The 22,634-nt window shown below is 42.3% G+C and overlaps 1 protein-coding gene across 6 annotated transcripts in view; it reads left to right on the top strand.

Moving 5' to 3' along the window:
* The window catches only part of CEMIP2 (cell migration inducing hyaluronidase 2), an 88,647-nt gene that overhangs the window by 40,900 nt on the left and 25,113 nt on the right, over positions 1–22,634 (top strand). For all 6 annotated transcript variants that reach the window (XM_008256356.4, XM_070050811.1, XM_070050814.1 and 3 more), the window contains 9 exons: positions 1,047–1,256; positions 1,575–1,780; positions 1,909–1,978; positions 5,718–5,846; positions 9,181–9,269; positions 16,291–16,422; positions 17,530–17,565; positions 18,009–18,164; positions 21,172–21,349. In XM_008256356.4, coding sequence (XP_008254578.2) covers positions 1,047–1,256; positions 1,575–1,780; positions 1,909–1,978; positions 5,718–5,846; positions 9,181–9,269; positions 16,291–16,422; positions 17,530–17,565; positions 18,009–18,164; positions 21,172–21,349 — 1,206 coding nt within the window. The remainder of the gene's footprint in view (positions 1–1,046; positions 1,257–1,574; positions 1,781–1,908; positions 1,979–5,717; positions 5,847–9,180; positions 9,270–16,290; positions 16,423–17,529; positions 17,566–18,008; positions 18,165–21,171; positions 21,350–22,634) is intronic.

The following is a 22,634-nucleotide window of genomic DNA, read 5'->3' on the forward strand; positions in this document are numbered from 1 at the left end:
ATTACTAAAGGGTAAGCAGTAGAAGTATGCGCATATAAAGTATGTTCCTGTGAAAATATATTTTGTGTGCAGAATTTATGTGTAAAAATATGGAGCAGTTATGGAAGTCAGGATTCTGTATATAAATAGGTTGGGCTTCTGGTCTTGCATTTTGGGTACATGTGTTTTAAAATGATTTTTTTTGTGCATTAGGTAGACTGTCATGCCTTTGTTTTTAGTAAAACTACTGAAAATCCATTTTTTAAAAATATTGAGAGTGTTCAAACTTCGAATTTTAGAGGAATTTTAGAAAAGAACATAAACAATATCATGTGGTGAAGCATTGTGGGAAGATTTGGAAGAAAGTTCTATCACACTGTGATGGAAGTTATAGAAATGAAAGAGCAAGATGAAATTGAGCATGACCCGGGCCAGCGCTGTGGTGCAGAAGGTTAAAGTCCCATATTGCAGCGCCAGCATCCCATATGGGCACCAGTTCAAGTTCTGGCTGCTCCACTTCTGATCCAGTTCCCTGCTAATGCACCTGAGAAAGCAGTGGAGGGTGGCATAAGTTCTTGGGCCCTTGTACCCATGTGAGAGAGCTGGAAGAAGCTCCTGGCTCCTGGCCTCTGATCAGCTCAGCTCTGGCCATTGTGGCCATTTGGGGAGTGAACCAGTAGATGGAAGACCTCTTTCTCCCTTGGTTTCTACTTCTCTCTGTAACTCTTCCAAATAAATAAAATAAATCATAAAAAAAAGAAATTTAGAATGACCAAAATATTTCAACAAATCAAGACAGGTGTGCAGAAGTCATTTTTTGCAGGTTTCCTGATAATGTTTACTTTTATTCCTAATTGGAGGCTATTTTTAGGACTCTGTAAAGCATTTGCTGTGTACAGAAGCATTTGCTAAATTATTAACTTGGGAATCCAGAAAAACAGGATGCAAAAAAAGGGGCATGTTTTAATCTGCACTTTCCTTCAGATATCTTCTGATAAAATAGAAATTTTTGTTACTTTTTTTGTTCTGAAAAGTGTCAGCTTGATTTTGGTTACTCTGTCTTATAGATAAGGAAGAATTTTACTTCGGTCCACCTTTCTTATGTGGAATTGAAGCACATGGGTCAGCAGCAGCTGGGGCGGTATCCTCTCCACTTCCACCTGTGTGGAGATGTGGACTACAAAGGGGGCTACAGACCCACGACGTTTGTGGACGGTCTGTCTATCCATCACAGCTTCTCCAGGTGCATCACTGTGCATGGGACCAATGGCTTGCTAGTAAGTAGCCTCCCCGTGCACTGATGCTCCTTACATCTCTTGACTTCTCAGTTTTGTAGAAGTAAACTGTTTGCCCACATGCCTTTCTCTATCTTTCTGTGACTGAGAATTCTGCTTTTCTTCAGAAGGAAGCTGCTTTTATATTCACTCAAATTAACCTTTTAGAGTAAATACAACTTGCTGTTCGACTTTGCTTGTTCCGCTAAAATTAAAACTTCACTTTGCATATCTACTGAGCATGCTATACTGAATAGCACTTGTCCTGTAATTCACAGTTAATCTTGTTACCAGTGACATTGTCCACATGTATTTCTGCAGATAAAAGACACCATTGGATTTGACACACTGGGTCATTGTTTCTTTCTGGAAGATGGTGTTGAACAGAGAAATACTCTGTTTCACAATCTGGGACTCCTCACCAAGCCAGGAACTCTCCTCCCCACTGATAGGAACAACTCCATGTGCACTGCCATGCGGGATAAAGTGTTTGGGAATTATGTCCCTGTACCTGCTACTGACTGTATGTGAGTAACTGGGCAGAGGGAAACACTCATGTGCGATGATCAAGGCCGTTGACTTTCGGGGTAGGTGTTTTAGGGGAGGATTTTAGTGGGCAGGATTTCTCATGAAGAATGTTTAAATCACCTTGCAGGGCTGTGTCAACTTTCTGGATTGCTCACCCCAATAATAATCTGATTAATAATGCAGCTGCAGGCTCACAGGTAAGTACTATTTGAATGTTTGTTGATTGTGTGTGTGTGTGTGTGTGTGTGTGTGTGTGTTATTCATGTTTAAAAATGCTCTGGTATATGTGGATGTGATGTCAGGTGTGCCAAGGGACCCACGTATGACATTCCTTCTAGTACTGCTTGTTTAGCTCAGAGCAGGATGTGCTTGAGATGTCCATGAGTCTAGTAAGACAGATGCTAAACGGAGGAAAGAGGTGAGCTGCTTTCAAGATTATGTCCTCTCTGGGGGTGCACTTTTAGTGTGTTATGTACAGTCTTTCTGGCTTCTTATAGTTGTGTGTTGTCAAGTGATCATTTCAGTTTCTAGTGTTTGAGAACAAAGCCTTAGCTTTTCTTTATGGTAATGGATTATTGTGTAGAATACTATGATAACTGCTACGCTGATTAAGGGGCACATCCTTTTGTTAAACACAGGGTCATCTGCACTTCGGGATTTCATCTTTTACTTAAGCAGCCAACCCCAACTACATACCACAAGTTAAAAATGTGATTGAATTGTTTAAGACAAGGGTGGAGAATGTCCAGTCCGTGGGCCTAAAAAGACCTGAGAAGTCATTTGGTCTGGCTCTGCCAAGGCAGTCATAGGTGGGCCTCAAAACTCAGTAAATCTACAGCAGGCTAGTTTTTAATTTGATATATATATATATATTTTTTTTTTTTTTGACAGGCAGAGTTAGACAGTGAGAGAGACAGAGAGAAAGGTCTTCCTTTCCATAGGTTCACCCCTCAAATGGCCACTATGGCCGGCGCGCTGCTCCGATCCGAAGCCGGGAGCCACTTCCTCTTGGTCTCCCATGCAGGTGCAGGGCCCAAGGACTTGGGCCATCCTCCTCTGCCTTCCCGGGCCACAGCAGAGAGCTGGCCTGGAAGAGGGGTAACCGGGACAGAATCCGGCGCCCCGACCGGGACTAGAACCCTGTGTGCCGGCGCCGCAGGCGGAGGATTAGCCTAGTGAGCCGCAGCGCCGGCCCCAGTTGATAATTTTGTATGGCCTGCAAATTATGTTGTAAATATCCAAATGGGTCTTGGAAGAAAAAAACAGGTTCCTCAGCCCTGTTAGTACACACACACACACATGCGCGCGCACGCACACACACACACGAAAATAATTTTTAAGATAACACATGATTTAATTTTGGATAGTAGACGTGTTCCCCAGATAAATCTGAAGAAATTTACATTCATACTTGAGTGTAATTTAAAGTTGCTAATTTATAATATAATTGAATTGTTTAAGACCTTACACTATTAAAGTAATAACTGTTAAAAACTAGAGTACAAAAATAAGGACATTGTAAGAGTAACTAAATATTAATATCTATGTATCTAAGCTATTTCAAAATTTAAAAAGGAAAGATATGCCTAGTATTATTTCCTAGGACAAAGTAAAAGATTGGCTGAAGGTGTATTTCTTTAAGATACCAGAATACAGACACTATTGGGTGTGAGTTGACCGCACAGTTGTGATATTTCTTAAACATATTCTTTTTACTTGAAGATTCTTACTTGACAGAGAAGAGACCTGGACACCTGATTATTTCAGGTTTTCATTCATTCATTTTCCATCAAATATTTGTTGATCTTGAGTGGCGCTTGTGCTGAGTTTCTAGTTGGAAAGTGAGATTTTGGATAAACGTAGACAGGCTGATGTGCAGTCTTACTGGTCCCATCTTCTGATCTGTGTTACAAGTCAACAAAGATTCCTTGCTTGTTTAGAAGTCAGGTGCTGGTGATTAAATTAAGCTGTAAAAAGTCCATGAAAAACGTCAGATGAGGGTGCCAGATGGCCTTAACAGGGCTCATGTGGAGAAAAGAAAGCGTCTCTGCTTCTCCCTCATTTCACTCCAGCTTGCCCTGCTAGGACTGCGTCTCCTCAAGGCTGCTGATTCTGGCATTCTTCTTCCTTTCTTCTTATTTCCCTTGATCCTTTTCTGTTTAAAATCTCTTCCTCCTTGAGAGTCACGTGGCCTCTGCCAGTGGCCCCGGGGCAGCGTGCGGTGGGGTTTGTGCCACTGCCTGTACAGTGTGCGGTCGGGGGGCACCAAGCAGCTCTTCGCCAGGGCTGGGGTATTGGATGCAGTTAGACAATGTGGGTGATCCTTGTTCTGCATGTTTTCTCCGAGCTCCAGGAGTTCTCCGTGGGCAACCTCGGCGAGACTTCGTGTCCCCTCTGTGTGCATGGACCATGTGTATGTGAGGGGCCAGTCCTAGTGGTGGCAGCTGGGCTTCCCAGCTTGTACTTCCACGTTTTGTGGAAGGGCTTTCTGTTCCCTCTGGTTTTGTGGCACTTGAGCCACTTGTCCCCAGAGATGCCCATCGCTTATTGCTGGCTACAGAGAGACTCCTTTCTTTTTTCTCTCTGGAAGAACGGTTCCAGTAAAGCTAATGTTTGGTGGGGGTTTTCCTTCCAAAGTAAATCAAACGATTTCTTCATTGTACCTTTCCACTGCCTTGGACAAAGCTCCCTTTGCTTGTGTTGACACCACTGTGTTTAGCAGGGAACAGTGGCTACCCTCCTATGCCCTCCCCAAACTCCACTGCATCCTGGAAGGGTCTGCCCTGTGCCCTCAGTGTACAGGGAGAGGGCGTGGAACCGTCTTGCTGACCCTTTGATTCTGTGTTGAGTAGTCTATTTCGTGTCCAAAAGTGTGAAGGTGGCCAACGTTTTAAAGAGCACTTCATTTTATTAAGACCCATTTGTAAACTTTTATCAAGGAAAAATGTTAAACATGGCCTTCATTTTGGGGTGTAGGTAAATATGCTTCCCACAGTTCATCTCTCCTCTCTACTCCAGAAAGGACTCTTTGTTACAACCAATAGAGCGCTTATCTTTGTATTTTCCAGTGGACTATGAGAGTAGTCTGACTGTATACCTGGCCCATAGTGGGCACTAAATGAACGTGTGCGGTATATGGATGAGTTTCTCCTTTTTTCCACTATGTGTTGAAGAGTCAACAACCTGTTTAATCAAAGTCTTGTACAGTGGTTTTTCGTACTGGGCTGATTTTAATTTAATTGTAAAGTAAAAAATTGTCACAGGAATTAAGGGCTGTTATATCCATTTTTATGTCTCATTTTGAGTGTCAGAGAAATTTAAACTGTTCTGTTCCTTCCTGTTAATGGTCAGTAATAGTGACATTGAACAGACAGGGGCCAGACTAAGACAGCATCCTGATTCATGCATGTGGTGGTTTTTTTTTTTTCCTTTGGCAAAAATTTGCCTCGGGACAGGAAGGGCATTGGAGTGGTTTGAAAGAAGTCAGTGAGCTCTGCGTGTTGGCAGATGGCTGTTTAATAGGCATGACTCATCTATTGATCAGGTTTGGAGGTAAACAGAAGAAACCGTATTGCTTAAACGCAGTAGTGTGCTGGTCACATGGAAGGCTGACTTGGTTTGAATTCGGCGCCACATTTTAAAGTAGATAGGGATAGGAAAGTTGTTTTGAAAGTATATTTTGCTACTAGCCAGTTATTTCTATCTTTTGTCCAATCCTGCATGCAAAATTTTCAAAATCTTTTTGAAAAAAAATGCATGAAATAATCACTTTGAGGATGCTAGGTGTGTGGGCAACTTTTATAGTCGGTTCTGAAGCTGACACAACTCATGTTCAAAAGACTAAATGAACTCGCACGGCAGCTAGATTTCTAAGGATGATTCATAGAGTGGCTTCATGAAACAGTGCTTTTAATGATTCTACTCTTTCAATTACAGGATGCTGGAATATGGTATTTATTTCACAAGGAACCTACTGGGGAATCGAGTGGATTACAGCTTTTTGCAAAACCAGAGCTCACTCCATTGGGTATATTTTATAACAACAGGGTCCATTCGAGCTTTAAGGTAGGTTCCTGAGCCTTAACAATCAGTGCATATCACTTACAGTGGTCAAGATGAGTATTGTGATTACGTCTTAGTCCAGTTTGTGCTGTTACAACAGAACACCACACACTGGGTAATTCATAGTGGACAGAGGTTCATTTGGCTCATGGTTTTGGAGGCCATGGAGTCTAAGACCCAGGGTTTGGCCTGTAGCAAGGGCCTTCTTGTTGCATCATCCTGTATGCTGTGTCATCTCATGTCAGAAGGACAAAGAGAGGGCTGCAGAGAGCAAGAGATCACACTTGCAGCCCGAAGCCTTTTATAATCTGCATGAACTCATTCATCAGGGTAGACTCCTCACAACCTAAACATCTTCCAATGGGGTCACTGTCGACTTAGGGATTAAGTTTCCAACACATCCTTTTTGGAGGACTCTTCACACGATAGTAGATTACAACTGAGCAATGTCAGGTTTTGGTAGAACTTGTCAGAGAAAGTAGTTTGTGATGAGAAATAGCAGACATCGGGGCCGGTGCTAAGGCTTAGCGGGTAAAGCCGCCACCTACAGTGCCCGCATCCCCTATCTCATATGGGTGCCAGTTTAAGTCTCAGCTGTTCCACTTCCAATACAGCTCTCTGCTGTGGCCTGGGAAAGCAGTGGAAGATGGCCCAAGTGCTTGGGCCCCTGCACCCACGTGGGAGACCCGGAAGAAGCTCCTGGCTCCTGATCTGCCTGGCTCTGGCCATTGTGGCCATCTGGGGAGTGGACCAGCAGATGGAAGACCTCTCTCTCTCTGGCTGCCTCTGCTTCTCTGTGACTCTGCCTTTCAAATAAATAAATAAATCTTAAAAAAAAAAAAGAGAGAGTTAGCAGACACCTCCACTGTTCTGTTTCTGATGCCTATGCAGCTTTCTGTTTATATACAGGCATGCCCAGCATATGTGCACACATGTCTGAGGTATGCAGTGGACTCGATGCATAGGTCCTCATATTGTCCCTGCTGCTTCCCTCTGCCCTCTCGCTCACCTTGCCAGTCTGCAGCATCTGGACATGTTTCTAGGGGTGTACACATTTGCTGTTAGGCTCTTGGAGGATAGGAAACCCGTTCTTTCTTATCTGTAGTCACAGTGCTGGTTGAATGTCCTTTAAGACACTTAATACTAATAAACGTTAATAGTGAAATATTGTTTAGGAATATTTTAACTAATTTTAAATGAGAGATCAAGTAACCTAAAGGCCATTTTAGAGGCTCCAGTTTCTATATTTGACACTGACTCCCCAGTTCCCTGGGGTTAAATACATTTGATTTGCTTTGTATACCCAGGGACTTTGATATTTTCATTATATATAATGCCTGGATTCTTCTTTTCTTTTTCTAAAAATGTATTTATTTGAAATTTGTATTTGACAGAGAGAGGAGAGACAGAGATCTTCTATCTGCTGGTTTATTCCCCAAATGGCTTCAGTAGTTGGGGCTGGGCCAGGCCAATGGCAGCAGCCAGGAATCCCACTGGGGTCTCCCAAGTGGGTATGAGTGGTCTGAGTACTTGGGCCAGCTTCTGTTGCCTTCCCAGAGGCATTAGTAAGGAGCTGGATCAGAAGAGAACCAGCACTCTGATATGGGAGGCCACTTTCGCAAGGGGTGGCGTAACCTGCTGTTCACAGCAGCAGCTTGGTGCCTGGATTCTTTACCCTGATGCGACTGGCATCAAGGTTCTCTTAATGCTTTCCATCTTTGGTACTCAGAGGAACCTTTAACACTTACGTGTACTATGATTTAAAGAGCTTTGAATAACTTGATGAAGCATGTGATTTTTGTGAGCAGAACAGTTGAAGAGGCTAGTAACTACATACAGAGGCATTTCACAGCAGAAATCCTCACTTTTTTTCGGATTATAAGTGGCATAAAATGCATTTTGTTCTAATTAATTTTTTAATGTCTTGTACCATGAAGACATGTAATAATCTACTCTGAGTTGTAAGATTATTATATCTAAATAATGGGGTAGAAAACTAGGTTTTAATTTGGGAATGACTGTGCAGGATAATACTTTAGAGCTAAAGAAAATTGAACTCTCGGAGCCTTTAAAAAGAAAGGCTCCCTCCTGGGTCACTCATAATCTGTGCACGCCTATGTTAATTCACACACACACACACACACACACACGATCCTTTCAATTGCTGATGCTTCTCAAACCTGTTCCAGTCCAGGTCCGTCATGTTTACCTGACTGCCTTCTGAGTACCATTTGAATGTCTCATGGGCACATAAATAAAATGTACTCAAAACTATTTTTATAACTTATTTTTAGGCCCAGACCTATTCATGTATGTCTGTTTCAGTGAGTGAAAACTGCTAGTCACCTGGTTACCCAAGCCAAAAATATATGTGCTTTCCTTGCGCCCTCTTCCCTCATGGCCAGACATTTTATTATTAAATGATAATCCATTGTAGCTCATAAGGAATTCTCACTTTGTCTAATTTCCTCTGTTGCTTCTCCCATAAGTCCAGGTAACCTTTATTTTCTTCTGGTTACTGAAACCACCTCCTGCCTCCTTCCTACCCCTCCACCCCTTGGCTCCTTTTCAATCCATGATCTGTCTTGTAGCTACTGTGTTTTTTCATTTCTTCCTAAAATCCAGTTTGTTAGGATGCCTCTGTTACATTCCCGCCACCTTTACTCTGGTACTATGTCAGCCCTGTGCACTGTGTCTTTTGTTCCTCTTTATCCTTCTTCCTTACTTTTCCTCCCTCCGTACATCTAGTGTTTCATGCTTGGGGTCTGTGCTCCCTCTCAGCTCCAGAGTATTCCTTGGAGTACTTTTCTCTGGTTTCTTCAGCTGCTTCCCACCCTTCTGCTGCCCTGTGCCTCTAACCATCCATTTGCTGGTGAATGCCTCCCCATCATTCAAGTGTAGGCCTTGGTCACTTCTGCTAGGAGACATTCCTTGACTCCTCTTGCTCTCTCCCAGGAACAGAGCATCATGCTGCCAAAGCATCAGGTGTCCTTTCTCATAGGCTTCTAGTGCTGGGTTGTGATTGCCTACTTAATTGGGTGTCTTCCCACTAGTTGTTGTATTGGCAATGGCAAGGATCATGTTTCTCTGTTAATTGATGTAGAGCACTGGATGACTACTACATAGTAGGCACTAAATAAGTATGTGTTGAATGACTGAGTGGGATTATAAAAACATCAGGAAAATAGCTGTTTGTCTCAGTCCCTTTGCTTACCATTTGTCTTCCTTCTACCACCTTTTTGGGTAGAAATGATAAACTAACAATTTTATGAATCATTATATCTGCAGATATTCCTGGGTACTCCCATTCATTTCAGTGTATTATTGTATTTCCCAGGCTGGCTTATTTATTGACAAAGGTGTCAAAACAACCAACTCGAGTGCTGCTGACCCACGGGAATACCTGTGTTTGGATAACAGTGCAAGGTAAAACTGGCCCTTTACAATCACATTCCAGCCATGTCTTGCCAAAGCAAAACTTTGTGAGTCAAAACATTGTGCTGTTTTCTTGTTTTAGGTTGTTAGTTTAATTGTATATACTTACGGTCATAGTGTGATCATTGGGTACATGAATTCACTGCACACTGATTAAATTAGAGTAACCAATGTTTCCCTCTCCTTGTCATTACTTAACATTTAGAGCCTTCAAGCTCCTCTTTGCTGTTTGTTCGTAAAGTATACAGTAGCTTATTGTGAACAAGAGTCACCCCGCCACAGTGCTGTGGACTACTAGGGATTGCCCTTCTTCCTATGTGTTGGGTATTGTAATCTTTCCCCTGATAACACATTTAAAAGGAAGTTAGTTTTTCTGTGGTTTGTTTTTTGGTTCAACAAGCAGATAAACACACACAGAGACACATTTCCGTCGTTGATTCACTCCCCAAATGCCTGCACACGTCCAGTCCAGGTTGGGCTGAACACTGGAGCCACGTACTCAATCCAGGTCTCCCGCTTGGGTGGCAGAAACCCAAATACTTGTGCCATCACTACTATTTCCCGTGGTCTGCATTAGCAGGAAACTTGAGTCAGTAGCTGGAGCCAGGACTTGTACCCAGGCACTCTGATAAAAGATGTGATGTCTTAAACGCAAAGCCAAATGCCCACCCTAAAAGAGCTTTAAAAGTTTGTGGCAGGGTTTTAGAAAAACACTTAATCCACTGTTGCAGGTCCTATGGCTGGCCTTTCAGTTTACTGGAAAGCTGAAGGAGTTAATGCTTTTCTCCCTTTTCACAGTTGTAAACTGATTTTAGAGAGTTCAGAAAGAGAAAGAAAAAGACATATAGGTTGAAAAAAGTTCCAAATTTGGTGTGGACTATGAGTCACTGAAAAAGAAGTCAACCCAAAATGTTTTAGTCTAATCTCTTGGAAACCAAAGCATATGGAATTTATTCTTAGTGGGCAAATGGAACATTTCTTTGAATCTCTTTCAGAGGGAAAGATCCCAGATTTCTTGATCAAGCTGATTCTGGTTCAGTTACTTGTAGCATCAGAATCTCATCCCAGTTAGGCTCTGTGTTACTGTCCTTTATAACCACGTAATATAGTTGGGAAGTATATCAGTTCGTCAGCTAAGTTTTCTTATATGTTATATGTGAGCCAAAATAAATAAAATGTCTCAGATGGAGATAAAATTTCCTAGAAAAGATGGCAATTTTTTTTAACTTTTATTTAATGAATATGAATTTCCAGAGTACGACTTATGGATTACAATGGGAAAAGATGGCTATTTAAAGTCATATTCAGTTGTATGTGCGTTCATGTTTTTCTATATAAGTTGTTTGATCAGTTCATGGAGTTGAAAAGGTGCTTTGTAGACATTTAAGAAAAGAAGCCAAGTCCTTTTGTTCATAAGAGAATAAAGAAGAAAACACACTGTAGGTTTGTCAGTCTGACCTAAGTATGAGGTGGAATCCTTTGAACACTAAGGCATGAGGTCAATGGAAAACTAGGCACATATATTTGGTAAATTAATTATCAGTGTTCCTCAAAGCTTAAGGTGAACCTGAAATATTTTAAAGCAACAGTCAGCATTTGAGAAACCCGGAAACTGGGTATTATTTAAATAAAGCACAAGATACTGACTGCTTGACACCTGATGATCATATGAAAGGGGAAAATAAAGAAGGCAAACTTGAAAATAAAAAATGTAGATGGTAGCAAATTATGAACTAAGAAGTGAACATCAACTGACAAATAAATCTATGTTAGAAGGTTGTTACTACCTTTTGAGTTTTAAAGAGTTTATTATAATTGGTAGAACTAGTAATATGTACGTTGCTAAGTTAGTATTGCCAGAAAAATCTTTAAACACAATAAAATTGGCTCTCTTCCCTGCCTTAAAAGATTACTGGTGCTGTGACTTAGCAGGTAAAAGCTGCCACCTGCAGCACCAGCATCTCATCTGGGTTCTGGTTTGAGTCCTGGCTGCTCCACTTCTGATCAAACTGCCTGCTGATGCACCTGGGAAAGCAGTGGAAGATGACCCAAGTGCTTGTGCACCTACACCCATGTAGGAGACCAGGATGAAGATCCTGGCTCCTGGCTTTGGCTTGGCCCAGCCCTTGCCATTATGCCCATTTAGAAAGTAAACCAGGTGATGGAAGATCTCGTCTCTCTGCCTCTCCTTCTTTGTAACTCTGGCTTTCAAATAAATAAATAAGTAAATCTTTTTTAAAAAGGTTATTATGTATATATGTGTGTATAAGAATTTGTGTGTACATGTATATATATTTATAGAAGTGGTCTTTTCACAAGTTCATAGAAAATGCACATTTTGAAAAAGCTATTAATGGATTTCAAAAATTTTTCATATCACAATCAACTTAAAAATTCATTTTTCCATAAGCTTTTGAAGTACCCTTGTTTTTATATGTATGCATAGGAATGGATAAGTGAATATATTTAAGAATCCATTGGTATTTCATTCAGACTTGACATTACAACAGTTTACTTATCACAGCTTAAGCAGTTCCTCACTAGATTGTGTGTATATGATATGATAATGGGAATCTTTCCCCCTTTCTTACCAGCTTATAAGTACATACTTATAAATGCAAACTTATAAATGCATACTTGTCAGTAAGCAGTTGGACTCCATTTGGAACTTATTGAACAAACTCGTTATAGAAGAGTCACAAGACCTTTGGTCTCTTGTATGTGCATTAATTTTGTATGAACTAATTTATGGAATATACCCGCATGTATTCATGCAATTCAACTTGAGTAAAAATGATAAAACTGGCCGGCGCCATGGCTCACTAGGCTAATCCTCTGCCTTGCGGCGCCGGCACACAGGGTTCTAGTCCTGGTCGGGGTGCCCCTCTTCCAGGCCAGCTCTCTGCTATGGCCTGGGAGTGCAGTGGAGGATGGCCCAAGTGCTTGGGCCCTGCACCCGCATGGGAGACCAGGAGAAGCACCTGGCTCCTGCCTTTGGATCAGCGCAGTGCGCCGGCCGCAGCGTGCCAGCCGCGGCGGCCATTGGAGGGTGAACCAACGGCAAAGGAAGACCTTTCTCTCTGTCTCTCTCATTGTCCACTCTGTCTGTCAAAAAAAGAAAAAAAATGATAAAACTTGTATCAATGAGTCATAAAGCAGCCGTGAATTGAACACCAGGCCCATGGGAGCAGGAGCCATTCAGTCTTTCATCAGAGAGGAAGTCGACTCAACAGTTAACCAGGAGCTTTTCCTTGTGGCTGCAATGGGAAATCACAGGGAGCCAAAGATGGGAGCTTTTATCTCAAGAAACTCTAGATTGGACATTGGGAAATTTCATCTAAAAGAGGGTTCACTTGGCAAATGCCAACAGCAGCCAGGGCTGGGCTAGCACTGAAAGCAGAGGATAATTAAGGGGGGTTTGGGAAGTATGCTGAAAGCTCATAGATGATGGTAAATTGGGAAAATTAGCTTTATTTTCCCAGGTGGGAAAGAAGATGGAAATGAATGGTATCAAAGCTAGCAGATGGCTACAGCAGAGTATCAGATGTTACTTTATGGTATTTTTTGGCATCAGGGGTGGTGCTTCAATGGGGCAGAGAGACTTTGTTTTAGAACATCGTGCAGTTTCCTTTCCAGAATTCTTCCATCTGCTTGATATTATGTGATGACTGCAGAGCTGTTTGGCAGTAACTGCAATGCCAGAAGAGTGAAGTTGGCTTAGAGTCAGACTTTTTTACCCCTTAGTTAGGGCATAGGTCCTGGGGGATGCTTGTGTAATCTAAGGGTGGGTGTAACATCCTTTATCTCCACTGCTCCCACCCTGGTCTACTGCACCACCATGTGCCTGAAACACATAAAGAGCCTCCATGCTGGTCTCCTCATGATCATTCTCTACAGTGAGTCCTCCAAGTAGCATCTAGGGATCTGTTTAAAAGAGAAAAAACAAAAAATCCGATTGTATCACTTGCCTGATTGTATCACTGACTTGGTACTTGCCTGCCCCACGATCCTCTCCACCCCCTGCCCCCTCTTGCTTCTTACTCTCCAGCTACCTTGCTGCTTGTTCCTTAATGTGCATGTTAGCAGGAAGCTGGAACCAGGAGGTATGATGGAACTCAGGTACCCTAATATGATATGCTAGACCAGGTGCCCATCCTCAGCTGTAGTCATTGTAAGGGAATATTTTCTGACTGTATGATTGAAGATTTCAACCAGCTGATTTTTTTTTTTTTTTTTGACAGGCAGAGTGGACAGTGAGAGAGAGAGAGAGAAAGAGAGAGAGAAAGGTCTTCCTTTGCCGTTGGTTCACCCTCTAATGGCTGCTGTGGCCGGCACACCGTGCTGATCCGAAGCCAGGAGCCAGGTGCTTCTCCTGGTCTCCCATGGGGTGCAGGGCCCAAGCACCTGGGCCATCCTCCACTGCACTCCCTGGCCACAGCAGAGAGCTGGCCTGGAAGAGGGGCAACCGGGACAGAATCCGGTTCCCCTACTGGGACTAGAACCCGGTGTGCCAGCACTGCAGGTGGAGGATTAGCCTATTGAGCCGTGGTGCCGGCCAACCAGCTGAATTTTTAAAAAGATGTATAGGGGCCGGTGCTGTGGCATACTGAGTTATACTGCTGCCTGCAGTGCTGGCATCCCAAATGGGTGCCACTTCGAGACCTGGCTGCTCCACTTCTGATCTGGCTCTCTGCTGTGGCCTGGGAAAGCAGCAGAAGATGGCCCCTGCACCCACATGGGCGATCCAAAGGAGGCTTCTGGCTTCTGGCTCCCTGCTTCAGATCAGCACAGCTCCAGCTGTTGCGGCCAGTTGGGGAGTGAACCAGCGGATGGAAGACCTCTGTCTCTCTCTCTCTCTCTGTCTGCATCTCCTTCTTTCTGTGTGTATCTCTTTCAAATAAATAAATAAATCTTTTTTTTTTTTTAAAAGAAGCTGTATGGTTTTTTTCTCTTCCTATAGCTTTCTAAGATCAAGATAGAAATGATCTTCATTGTTTTGTAAGCATTTATGTATTTGTTTATGTAAAAGGCAGAGAGACAGAGACAGAGAGACTGAGATCTTAAATCTCCTGGTTCACTTGGCAAATGCCAACAGCAGCCAGGGCTGGGCTAGGCTGAAGCCAGGATTTAGGAACTCCATCCAAATCTCCCATACTGAATGTCAAGGTGCTTTGGTCATCATCTTCTGCCTTCTTGGGATCAGCATTAGCAGGAAGCCAGGTGGGAACTGGAGCTGGTACTTGATCCTAGGCACTTCAATAAGGGATGTTGGTGTCCCAAGTGATGGCTTAAACTGCTGAATTAGAATGCCAACCCTTTTATTATGCTTTTAAATGAGAAGCCTTAGGGAATTATTTATCTGAGTGCTTATAGTAGATAGTTTTGACACCAGTTTTTTTTTTTAAACCTTTAAGTTTAAAAAACTTAAGTTTAACCTGTAAGTGTTCTAAAGGGAAGAATAAGAAAAGGTAAAATTCTATGATAAATAAGTGAATTAAATGTAGCCTGTTTTAGGGGTGAACATCTGGCAGGGGTTAAGTTGCTGCTTGGGATGCCCATGTCCCACGTCAGAGTACCTGCTTCCAGTCCTGGCCACTCTGCTTCCCATCCAGCTTTCTGCGATATGCACCCTGGGAGGAGCAGATGACGGCTCAGAGCACAGGTCCATCCCATGCCATCCATGTTGGGAGGCCCCAGTGGAGTTCTAGATTCCTGGCTTCATTCTGGCCCAGCACAGGCTGGTGCAGGCATTTGCAGATGTCTTTTCATATCTGCCTTTCAAATAAAATGAAAATAATTAAATAAAAGTGAAAAAAATAGTAAGTCACTGTTAAAAATATATCTCCAAATAATGACTTTCAGGGAAAAAAAATCTTTAAATATAGTCTATTTTAAATGTAGGTATTTTCAAGATCCTGAGCCCTATTTTGTCCATATTTATGACACTTAACTAAGACACAGCTCAATACTTCAGTTCACACAGATGCATATTGAATATATGATTGATTTATTCAGTAAGATTATATTTGTATCCTATAGGTTAAGAATTTCTGAGGACATGCCATATTTCCTGGTCTGAAATTTTTTTGGAGGTGGTTTTCATACTTACAAAGTTCTGCAATCTCTCTTCTATAAACTGATTTAAAAAAACCAGAAACTAAGAGAGGTGCTGTGGCACAGTAGGTTAATCACTATGGGCACTGGTTCTAGTCCTGGCTGCTCCTCTTCCAGTCCAGCTCTCTGCTATGGCCTGGGAAAGCAGTAGAAGATGGCTCAAGTCCTTGGGCCCTGCACCGTGTGGGATACCCAGAGGAAGCTCCTGGCTCCTGGCTTCAGATCATCGCAACTTCGGCCATTATGGCCATTTGGGGAGTGAATCAGCAGACAGAAGACTTTTCTCTTGGCCGGCACCGCAGCTCACTAGGCTAATCCTCCACCTGCGGTGCCGGTACCCTGGGTTCTAGTCCCGGTTGGGGCACCGAATTCTGTCCTGGTTGCTCCTCTTCCATTCCATCTCTCTGCTGTAGCCCGGGAAGGCAGTGGAGGATGGCCCAAGTGCTTGGGCCCTGCACCTGCAAGGGAGAGGAGGAGGAAGTGCCTGGCTCCTGGCTTCAGATTGGTGCAGCTCCGGCCGTGACAGCCGTTTGAGGGGTGAACCAATGGAAGGAAGACCTTTCTCTCTCTCCCTCTCTCACACTAACTCTGCCTGTCAAAAAAAAAAAAAAAAAAAAGACTTTTCTGTCTCTCCCTCTCACTGTCTGTAACTCTACCTCTCAAATAAAATAAAAAACCTAAGAAAACATGAAAACAGCTTTCTGGAAACTTGTATATAAACAAATGTAATTTTTTTCTTTGAATGGGACACATAAATAAGTTATGGCTTAAGATTTCCTCATTTGTTTTGCTCAAATTTAAATCCTGCTTTTTGATGCTTAAACGTACAAATAGATAATTTCTGTTGCCTTCTTATTACTTTTTAAAAGAAAGAGCTCTGTGTTGTTTTAAACCGTAGGTTTCGGCCTCATCAGGATGCAGACCCTGAAAAGCCACGTGTGGCTGCTGTGGTTGACAGGCTCATTGCTTTTAAAAATAATGACAATGGAGCTTGGGTGAGAGGAGGAGACATTGTTGTTCAGAATTCGGCGTGAGTATTCTCCACGAAGTGACTATCTGATGACACTGATGTATTTGTTTTTAAGGATTAAAAAAAAAAAAAAAGGCGCAGCAGAATGAAAGCACAGTGGTGGTTTCTGGAATCCTGTTATTATGAGTAGACAGGACAAGCTCTGAGGAAGTGCACTGTAGTTAGCTGCCTGCAAATGTTTAGAATTGTCTCATTCTGGTGCTTTTACTGGAACTGAATTTGTCTGGTGACATGGAGTATTTTTTTGATGGAGATTGAACAGAGACATGGAATTTAGCTTAATTTAACAAACACGGTCTGTGTCAGAGAGCTAAGAGTTTGAAACTACCTAGAATTTTTTTTTCCCCTTGCTCTTGGAAACACCTTAAAGTGTTTCTGATACCCTGCCCTAGCCATTCCAAACAAAAGCTGTACCATTCCACTGAAATAAATCTGTTGCCTTGTGTCTCAACATGACTTCAAAGGGGAAGCATCTCACTTTTTTCCACCTGTCTAATTTGGGAAGAGGCCTGATACATGTCAAGCTAAGATTTAGGGTTCAACAAGTCTAGAAAAAAATATTTTTCTGGCTCTGACCTTTAGCTTCCTGGCATTTTTGCCATCATGTATGACTTTCATCATTCAAGCAATGGATATGAAGTTGAATCTAGAAATGGCTTGAGTGTCGTGTTGAAAAGTTTTGAGAACACCATGATATAATTTTTAAAATAGCTATAAAACATGATTATAACATATGCTTGTATGATGCTTGCTGTGTGCCCGTCACTTTGAAATACTTGAAATTATTCAATATGTTTAATGTTCTCAAGAATTCTCTGAGGAAACTTATGTGATTATTGCAACTTCCCATTGAGAAAGCTGAGGGAGAGAAAGGGCAATTAGCCTGAGGCCACAGTGAGTAATTGGCAAACCTGGGATTAGAACCTGTACCCACACTGTGAAACTCCTGCTGCTAGTGTTTCTTGGAAAGTGAAACTTGTGTGTGGCCTTGGAGGGAGTAGGCACTGGGAGCTCCCAGATTTCTTGCTAGTTAAATATTGAGAGACTTACCTCTTGTTACAAGATGTGGTGAATTGAAATCTCCCCTTATTCTATTTTCTTGTACAGATTTGCAGATAATGGAATAGGACTGACCTTTGCCAGGTTTGTAATTACTTAAAAGTGTTTATTTGATTTGAAGCTGTAAGGCAAAAATAATCTTGACTCTTTTGGAGTGGGGGAAATAACAGGAATTTTCTTTATTAACGTTAAAAAAGTGAGCATCCTCTCCACGATACCACTAGAGGGCCAAGAATACATGTTTATCGATTACTTGACTAGATAACAAAGTAGTAGGGAGTTGGCTGGAATTCCACAGAAGGGTAGGCCTGTCATAAGTTTTGTGAAGAAGAAACCACTGGAGATGTAGACTAAAGTTCTTAAAATAAGAGGAGGAGTATGAAAGAAGGGAGAACATTTAAAAACAGTATTACTTTTCTTAGAACCTGCTTTAATTTAGCCATAGTCTTATGTTAAATTTGTAGGTTACATTCAGTTGGGGACAAGTTAAACTTCCCTGGTGCTAATGATTGTTCTCATTTTAACAGTGATGGAAGCTTCCCAAGTGATGAGGGCTCCAGCCAGGAGGTGTCTGAATCGCTCTTCGTTGGGGAGAGCAGGAATTACGGCTTTCAGGGCGGTCAGAACAAGTACATGGGCATTGGAGGAATAGACCAGAAGCCTCGAACATTACCTAGAAACAGGTAAGTGTTGCTTGTGCAGGACAGGGTTAAATTTATGCCATGAAGGAAAACTAACCCTATCTATCTTAATGTTATTCTGACCCCTGTTATTATTCTTTTCTACGTGCTACACTCTTGGAGTTTTGGAATACTAATTAGTAAACATTTCATAGATTTCAATATCAATGCTATGTATACAATTTATAACATAGAAACCTCTCTTATAGAAACCTCTCTTTTTTTTTTTCTCACTCCTTATATAAGACCTTATATAAGTCAGTGATATTTTTTCCCCCTTTCTTTCTTGCGCTGTACAAAGTTGCCAAACCATAAACTATGACATTAGGTCAGTTTTCCCTCGAGTTGTGATGTTGGTTTTCAGAAATAGCCACTGGAAAAAGGAAATGACTTGCTGAAAAGAGTCCTAGAAAATGAGGGTTGATTGATTCCAAAGCAGACTCCAGACCGAAGCTTGCAGTGTTGCAGGGTCAGGGCGGCTGGCCTCCGTTCCGTCATCGTCATCACAGACTCATTAAGGGAGTACTGAGCATGAGGCAGGAAATAGGAACTAACAAAGCTGTACCTCCGTTCTCAGGACGATTTGGTGTAGTCCTCATTTGACTTGCGAGAAGATGAGGTAGTGAAACGCTCACTAGTGTTCTAAAGGCATGGGAGTGAGCCTTTGCCGTGATCCACAAGCATCAAGTCCGAGAAAGGATGCCGTCTCTGACATTGAGTAGAACAAGGCGGGGGGACGGGACAGGCAGGCTGTTAGCCGTAGGTGGGGTTGGAGGGAAGCCCGGAAGGGCTGTGTGAGGTTCTGGCAGGGAGTTCCCATGTTTGTCTTCTCTTCTCTCCTCTGTGCTTGTCAGTGTGGGATATCAAGCGTCGTTTTATGCTGCACTCTGTAGAACTCCTGTCTGTCAGGCCGTGCAAGGCACTGGGAAAGAACTTGATGGATCTGTAATAGCTAGCATTTATTAAATGTTTATTTGTGTATCAGCCTCTGTTCTAAAAGCACAGAGAGACAGATACTGTCAACTTTCTGTTTTACAAGTAAGTAACCTACTAAAGGGAGCAGAGGTGGAATTCAAACTCAGTTTGGCTTCAGTGCTGTGTTCTTCACAATTAGGCTATTGCTGTCTCTTCCGACGTGTAGGATTTTTTTTGGCTTTATCAAGCTGTGTTGGTTAGGGTTTGTACTAAAGTATGATGTTGGTCAAGTCAATTCTATTCTTTTCATTTACAGAGACCTCCAGTTTTTTTTTTCTTAAAAATTTATTTATTTATTTGAAAGTCAGAGTTACATAGAGGGAGAGAAGGAGAAGCAGAGAGAGAGAGAGGTCTTGCATCCGCTGGTTCACTCCCCAATTGACCGCAATGGCCAGAACTGTGCCGATCTGAAGCCAGGAGCCAGGAGCTTCCTCCAGGTCTCCAAGGGTGCAGGGTCCCAAGCACTTGGGCCATCTTGCACTGCTTTCACAGACCATAGAAGAGAGCTGGATCGGAAGTGGAGCAGCTGGGACTCGAACCAGCGCCCATATGAGATGCCGGCACTGCAGGCGGCGGCTTTACCCGCTATGCCACAGCACCGGCCCCAGAGACCTCCAGTTTTATTTGGAAATACTGCTTCTTTGCTAAAGAGGATTTTCCTATACAAAAATTTCTCATTGATTGATGGTTCTAATTTTTATTTATATGTATCTTTACAACCTTTTCCATGAGGGAGAACAAATTTGAGCTGTATGCTTAGAAATACAACATGATACATCAGAATTTAGATAGGCTACTTGGTTAACTTGCTAGTTTAAGAGTACATCAAAAAGTTTGTGGATAAATGGAATTAAAAAATAAGTTTATTTTTGTACAAAAATGTTTAGAATGCACACAGTTTTTTTCATAATTGCATTTTCTGTCAAGTTTCTGAAGACCCTCGTATGCATGGGTTTTAATTTTTTTTGGCACCAAAAACCCTTTAATTCCATTTTCCTTGAAGTTTTAGAAGTAACCTTATATATGTACTTTTCTTTATAAAAAACATTGCCATGATGTACACTAATCTGTCTGCCATTCAAGAATTTAATAGGAGAAAAATCTGAAGAATTCAAAATATAGCTTTTGTACATTAATTATGGTTTATTATTTATGATTATTATGCTTGGGAGTTTGTGTTTGAACAGAAAAGAGGAAAATGAATAAAGCAAAATTGTCAGTCTTGCCAACTCTTGATAGAGCAAGCCACGAGGACTAGACTTTTAAGCACATCATTTTACCTTTGCTGTCATTTAATGGTTGGAGGGGAGGTTCTCTATGTTTAAGTACAGATTTGTCCTTTGTTCTCATAGCAAGAGATTTTTGAACTCAAACTAAAGTATATGAGTGACCAAATAAAAGATCTTAGGTGAATTGATTCAAGGAAGCCAAAGTCACATCTTTAGAGACACCTCTATTGAGGTATTCCGAACAGTTTCTCCCCCTACCCTATTTTTTTAAATTTGCTTTCATTTTATTTGGAAGGCAGAGAGACACAGAGAGAGGTCTTCAATCTTTTGGTTCATTTCCCAGTTGCTGACACAGCCAGGACTGGGTCAGGTTGAAGCCAGGAACCTGAAACTCAATCCCAGGTTCCTGTGTGGTTGGGAGGGTCCCGAGAGTACTTGCATCATCACCTGCTGCCTCCCAGCGTGCATTAGCAGGAAACTGGCTCAGAAATGGAAGAGCCAGGACTTGAACCAGGAACTCTGATAGGGGACGTGGACATCCCAAGTGGCAACTTAACAGCTTTAGCAAATACCTGTCGCCTCCTTAACATTCTTTATCTGAAATGATCCTTTGTGGGTTTTTGTTTTTGTTTTTTTCACTACACTATATGTTTCCTCCCAGCAGGAATCTTTACTGATTACTACTGTATCCTAGAATTTTGCTTAGCAAATAGGACATATTTAGTAGTGTCTATAAAACAAGGGAGGTGAAGTGCTGTTAAGGGGAGAGGCCTATATGTATTAAATAAATTCTTGCATTTCAACAGGACATTTCCAATTAGAGGCTTCCAGATTTATGATGGGCCGATTCATCTCACCAGGAGCACTTTCAAAAAATACATGCCAACTCCAGATAGGTACAGTAGTGCGATTGGGTTCCTCATGAAGAATTCCTGGCAGATAACCCCCAGGAATAACATCTCCCTCGTGAAGTTTGGGCCACATGTGAGTGTGTTCTTCTGTGACTCTGGTGGGAGAGGGAGGGGTAGCAAATTCCCAAAGACAAAAACGCAAAGGCTTTGCACTGTGCCTTTATGACTGGGAGGCAAGGTACATAGAAAAGTAGGTATGAATTCTTGCACTCTGTCTCATTGAGTTCAATCTCCTATGATCTTGGAATATTCTTGACATTCTAGGGATACCTTGAAAGGGAAAATGACTGGGGTTTGTAGGGTTTCACAGGAACAGGGAGACATAACTTGGGGAAATGGATGGAGGTGGGATAGACCATCTCCACTGAGAGACTTGGCTCCTATCTGGTATTTTACTTGTATGAGAATTCTTTGTCTGGGGACCTGGAGAATCAAAGGTTGGGAAGGAAAGGCAGCTACTAAGCAGTGTGTTACACATTGGGTTTTTCTGATTTAAACAGTTGGCCAGTTTTTATGAAGATTGCAAAAATTGTTTGCAGTGCAGTAGCCCATGGAGGTAGTGTTGTTAGCAGTTTCACTGGTTCTCCCTTCACCTGTGATAAACAGGGCCCTCCAATTCCCTACCCCATGCTGTCAACATCTTGGCAGTGGCAGAGAGTGATTGAATCTCATGCCGTCTAGCTCCCTGCTCCCACAGCAGCCAGAGCAGCAAGGAGCTTTTGTTCTCTCCTTCACACCCACACACGGGCTTTGTGGTTGCCCAGGTTAAAATAGAGCTGCGGTAGGTTTACCAAAGTCTGTGTTTGGCTTTCTGGAGAAGTGCAGGCGTGGAACAGACACTCAAGTACGATTTGAGAGGTCAACTCAGTTGGTTCTGCTCCTTCAGGTCGCATGACTTCAGGGGAGGGATGGCTTACCATGCAAATAAATAGGCAGGGTAGGTCTCTGATCAGCTCGCCAGGTAGAAGTTGGTTCCTTTACTGCCCACATGGACCTCCCTGTAGTGTTCCATAGAGTGCAGTGACCACTGACATGATCATTCTGAAAAAGTGTGTTAGATGCTAATTTGTTGTAGGAGCCCTATGTTGCAACAGTACAAGAGAATCCATGACTGTTTAAATCTTCCCTTGTATCCAGCCTGGAGTTTTCTGTGGTTGTAATGCTCTAACAATAGTTTGTAAGGGAAACACTGCAAAATTTGTTCTACCTAAAAGGTAGAAACTCTAAACTTTGATCCGAAAGGAGGCTCAAGGGAAAAGAGAAAAAGAACCTGATGCATTTTCCATCAGGTTGCTTGCCGTTTGGATATTCTATGGTTTCAAACCATCCCTGGGTGATGAGCACATAGCAGCATGGAG

The sequence above is a fragment of the Oryctolagus cuniculus genome, chromosome 1 (genome assembly GCF_964237555.1).
Source record: "Oryctolagus cuniculus chromosome 1, mOryCun1.1, whole genome shotgun sequence".
NCBI lineage: Eukaryota > Metazoa > Chordata > Mammalia > Lagomorpha > Leporidae > Oryctolagus > Oryctolagus cuniculus.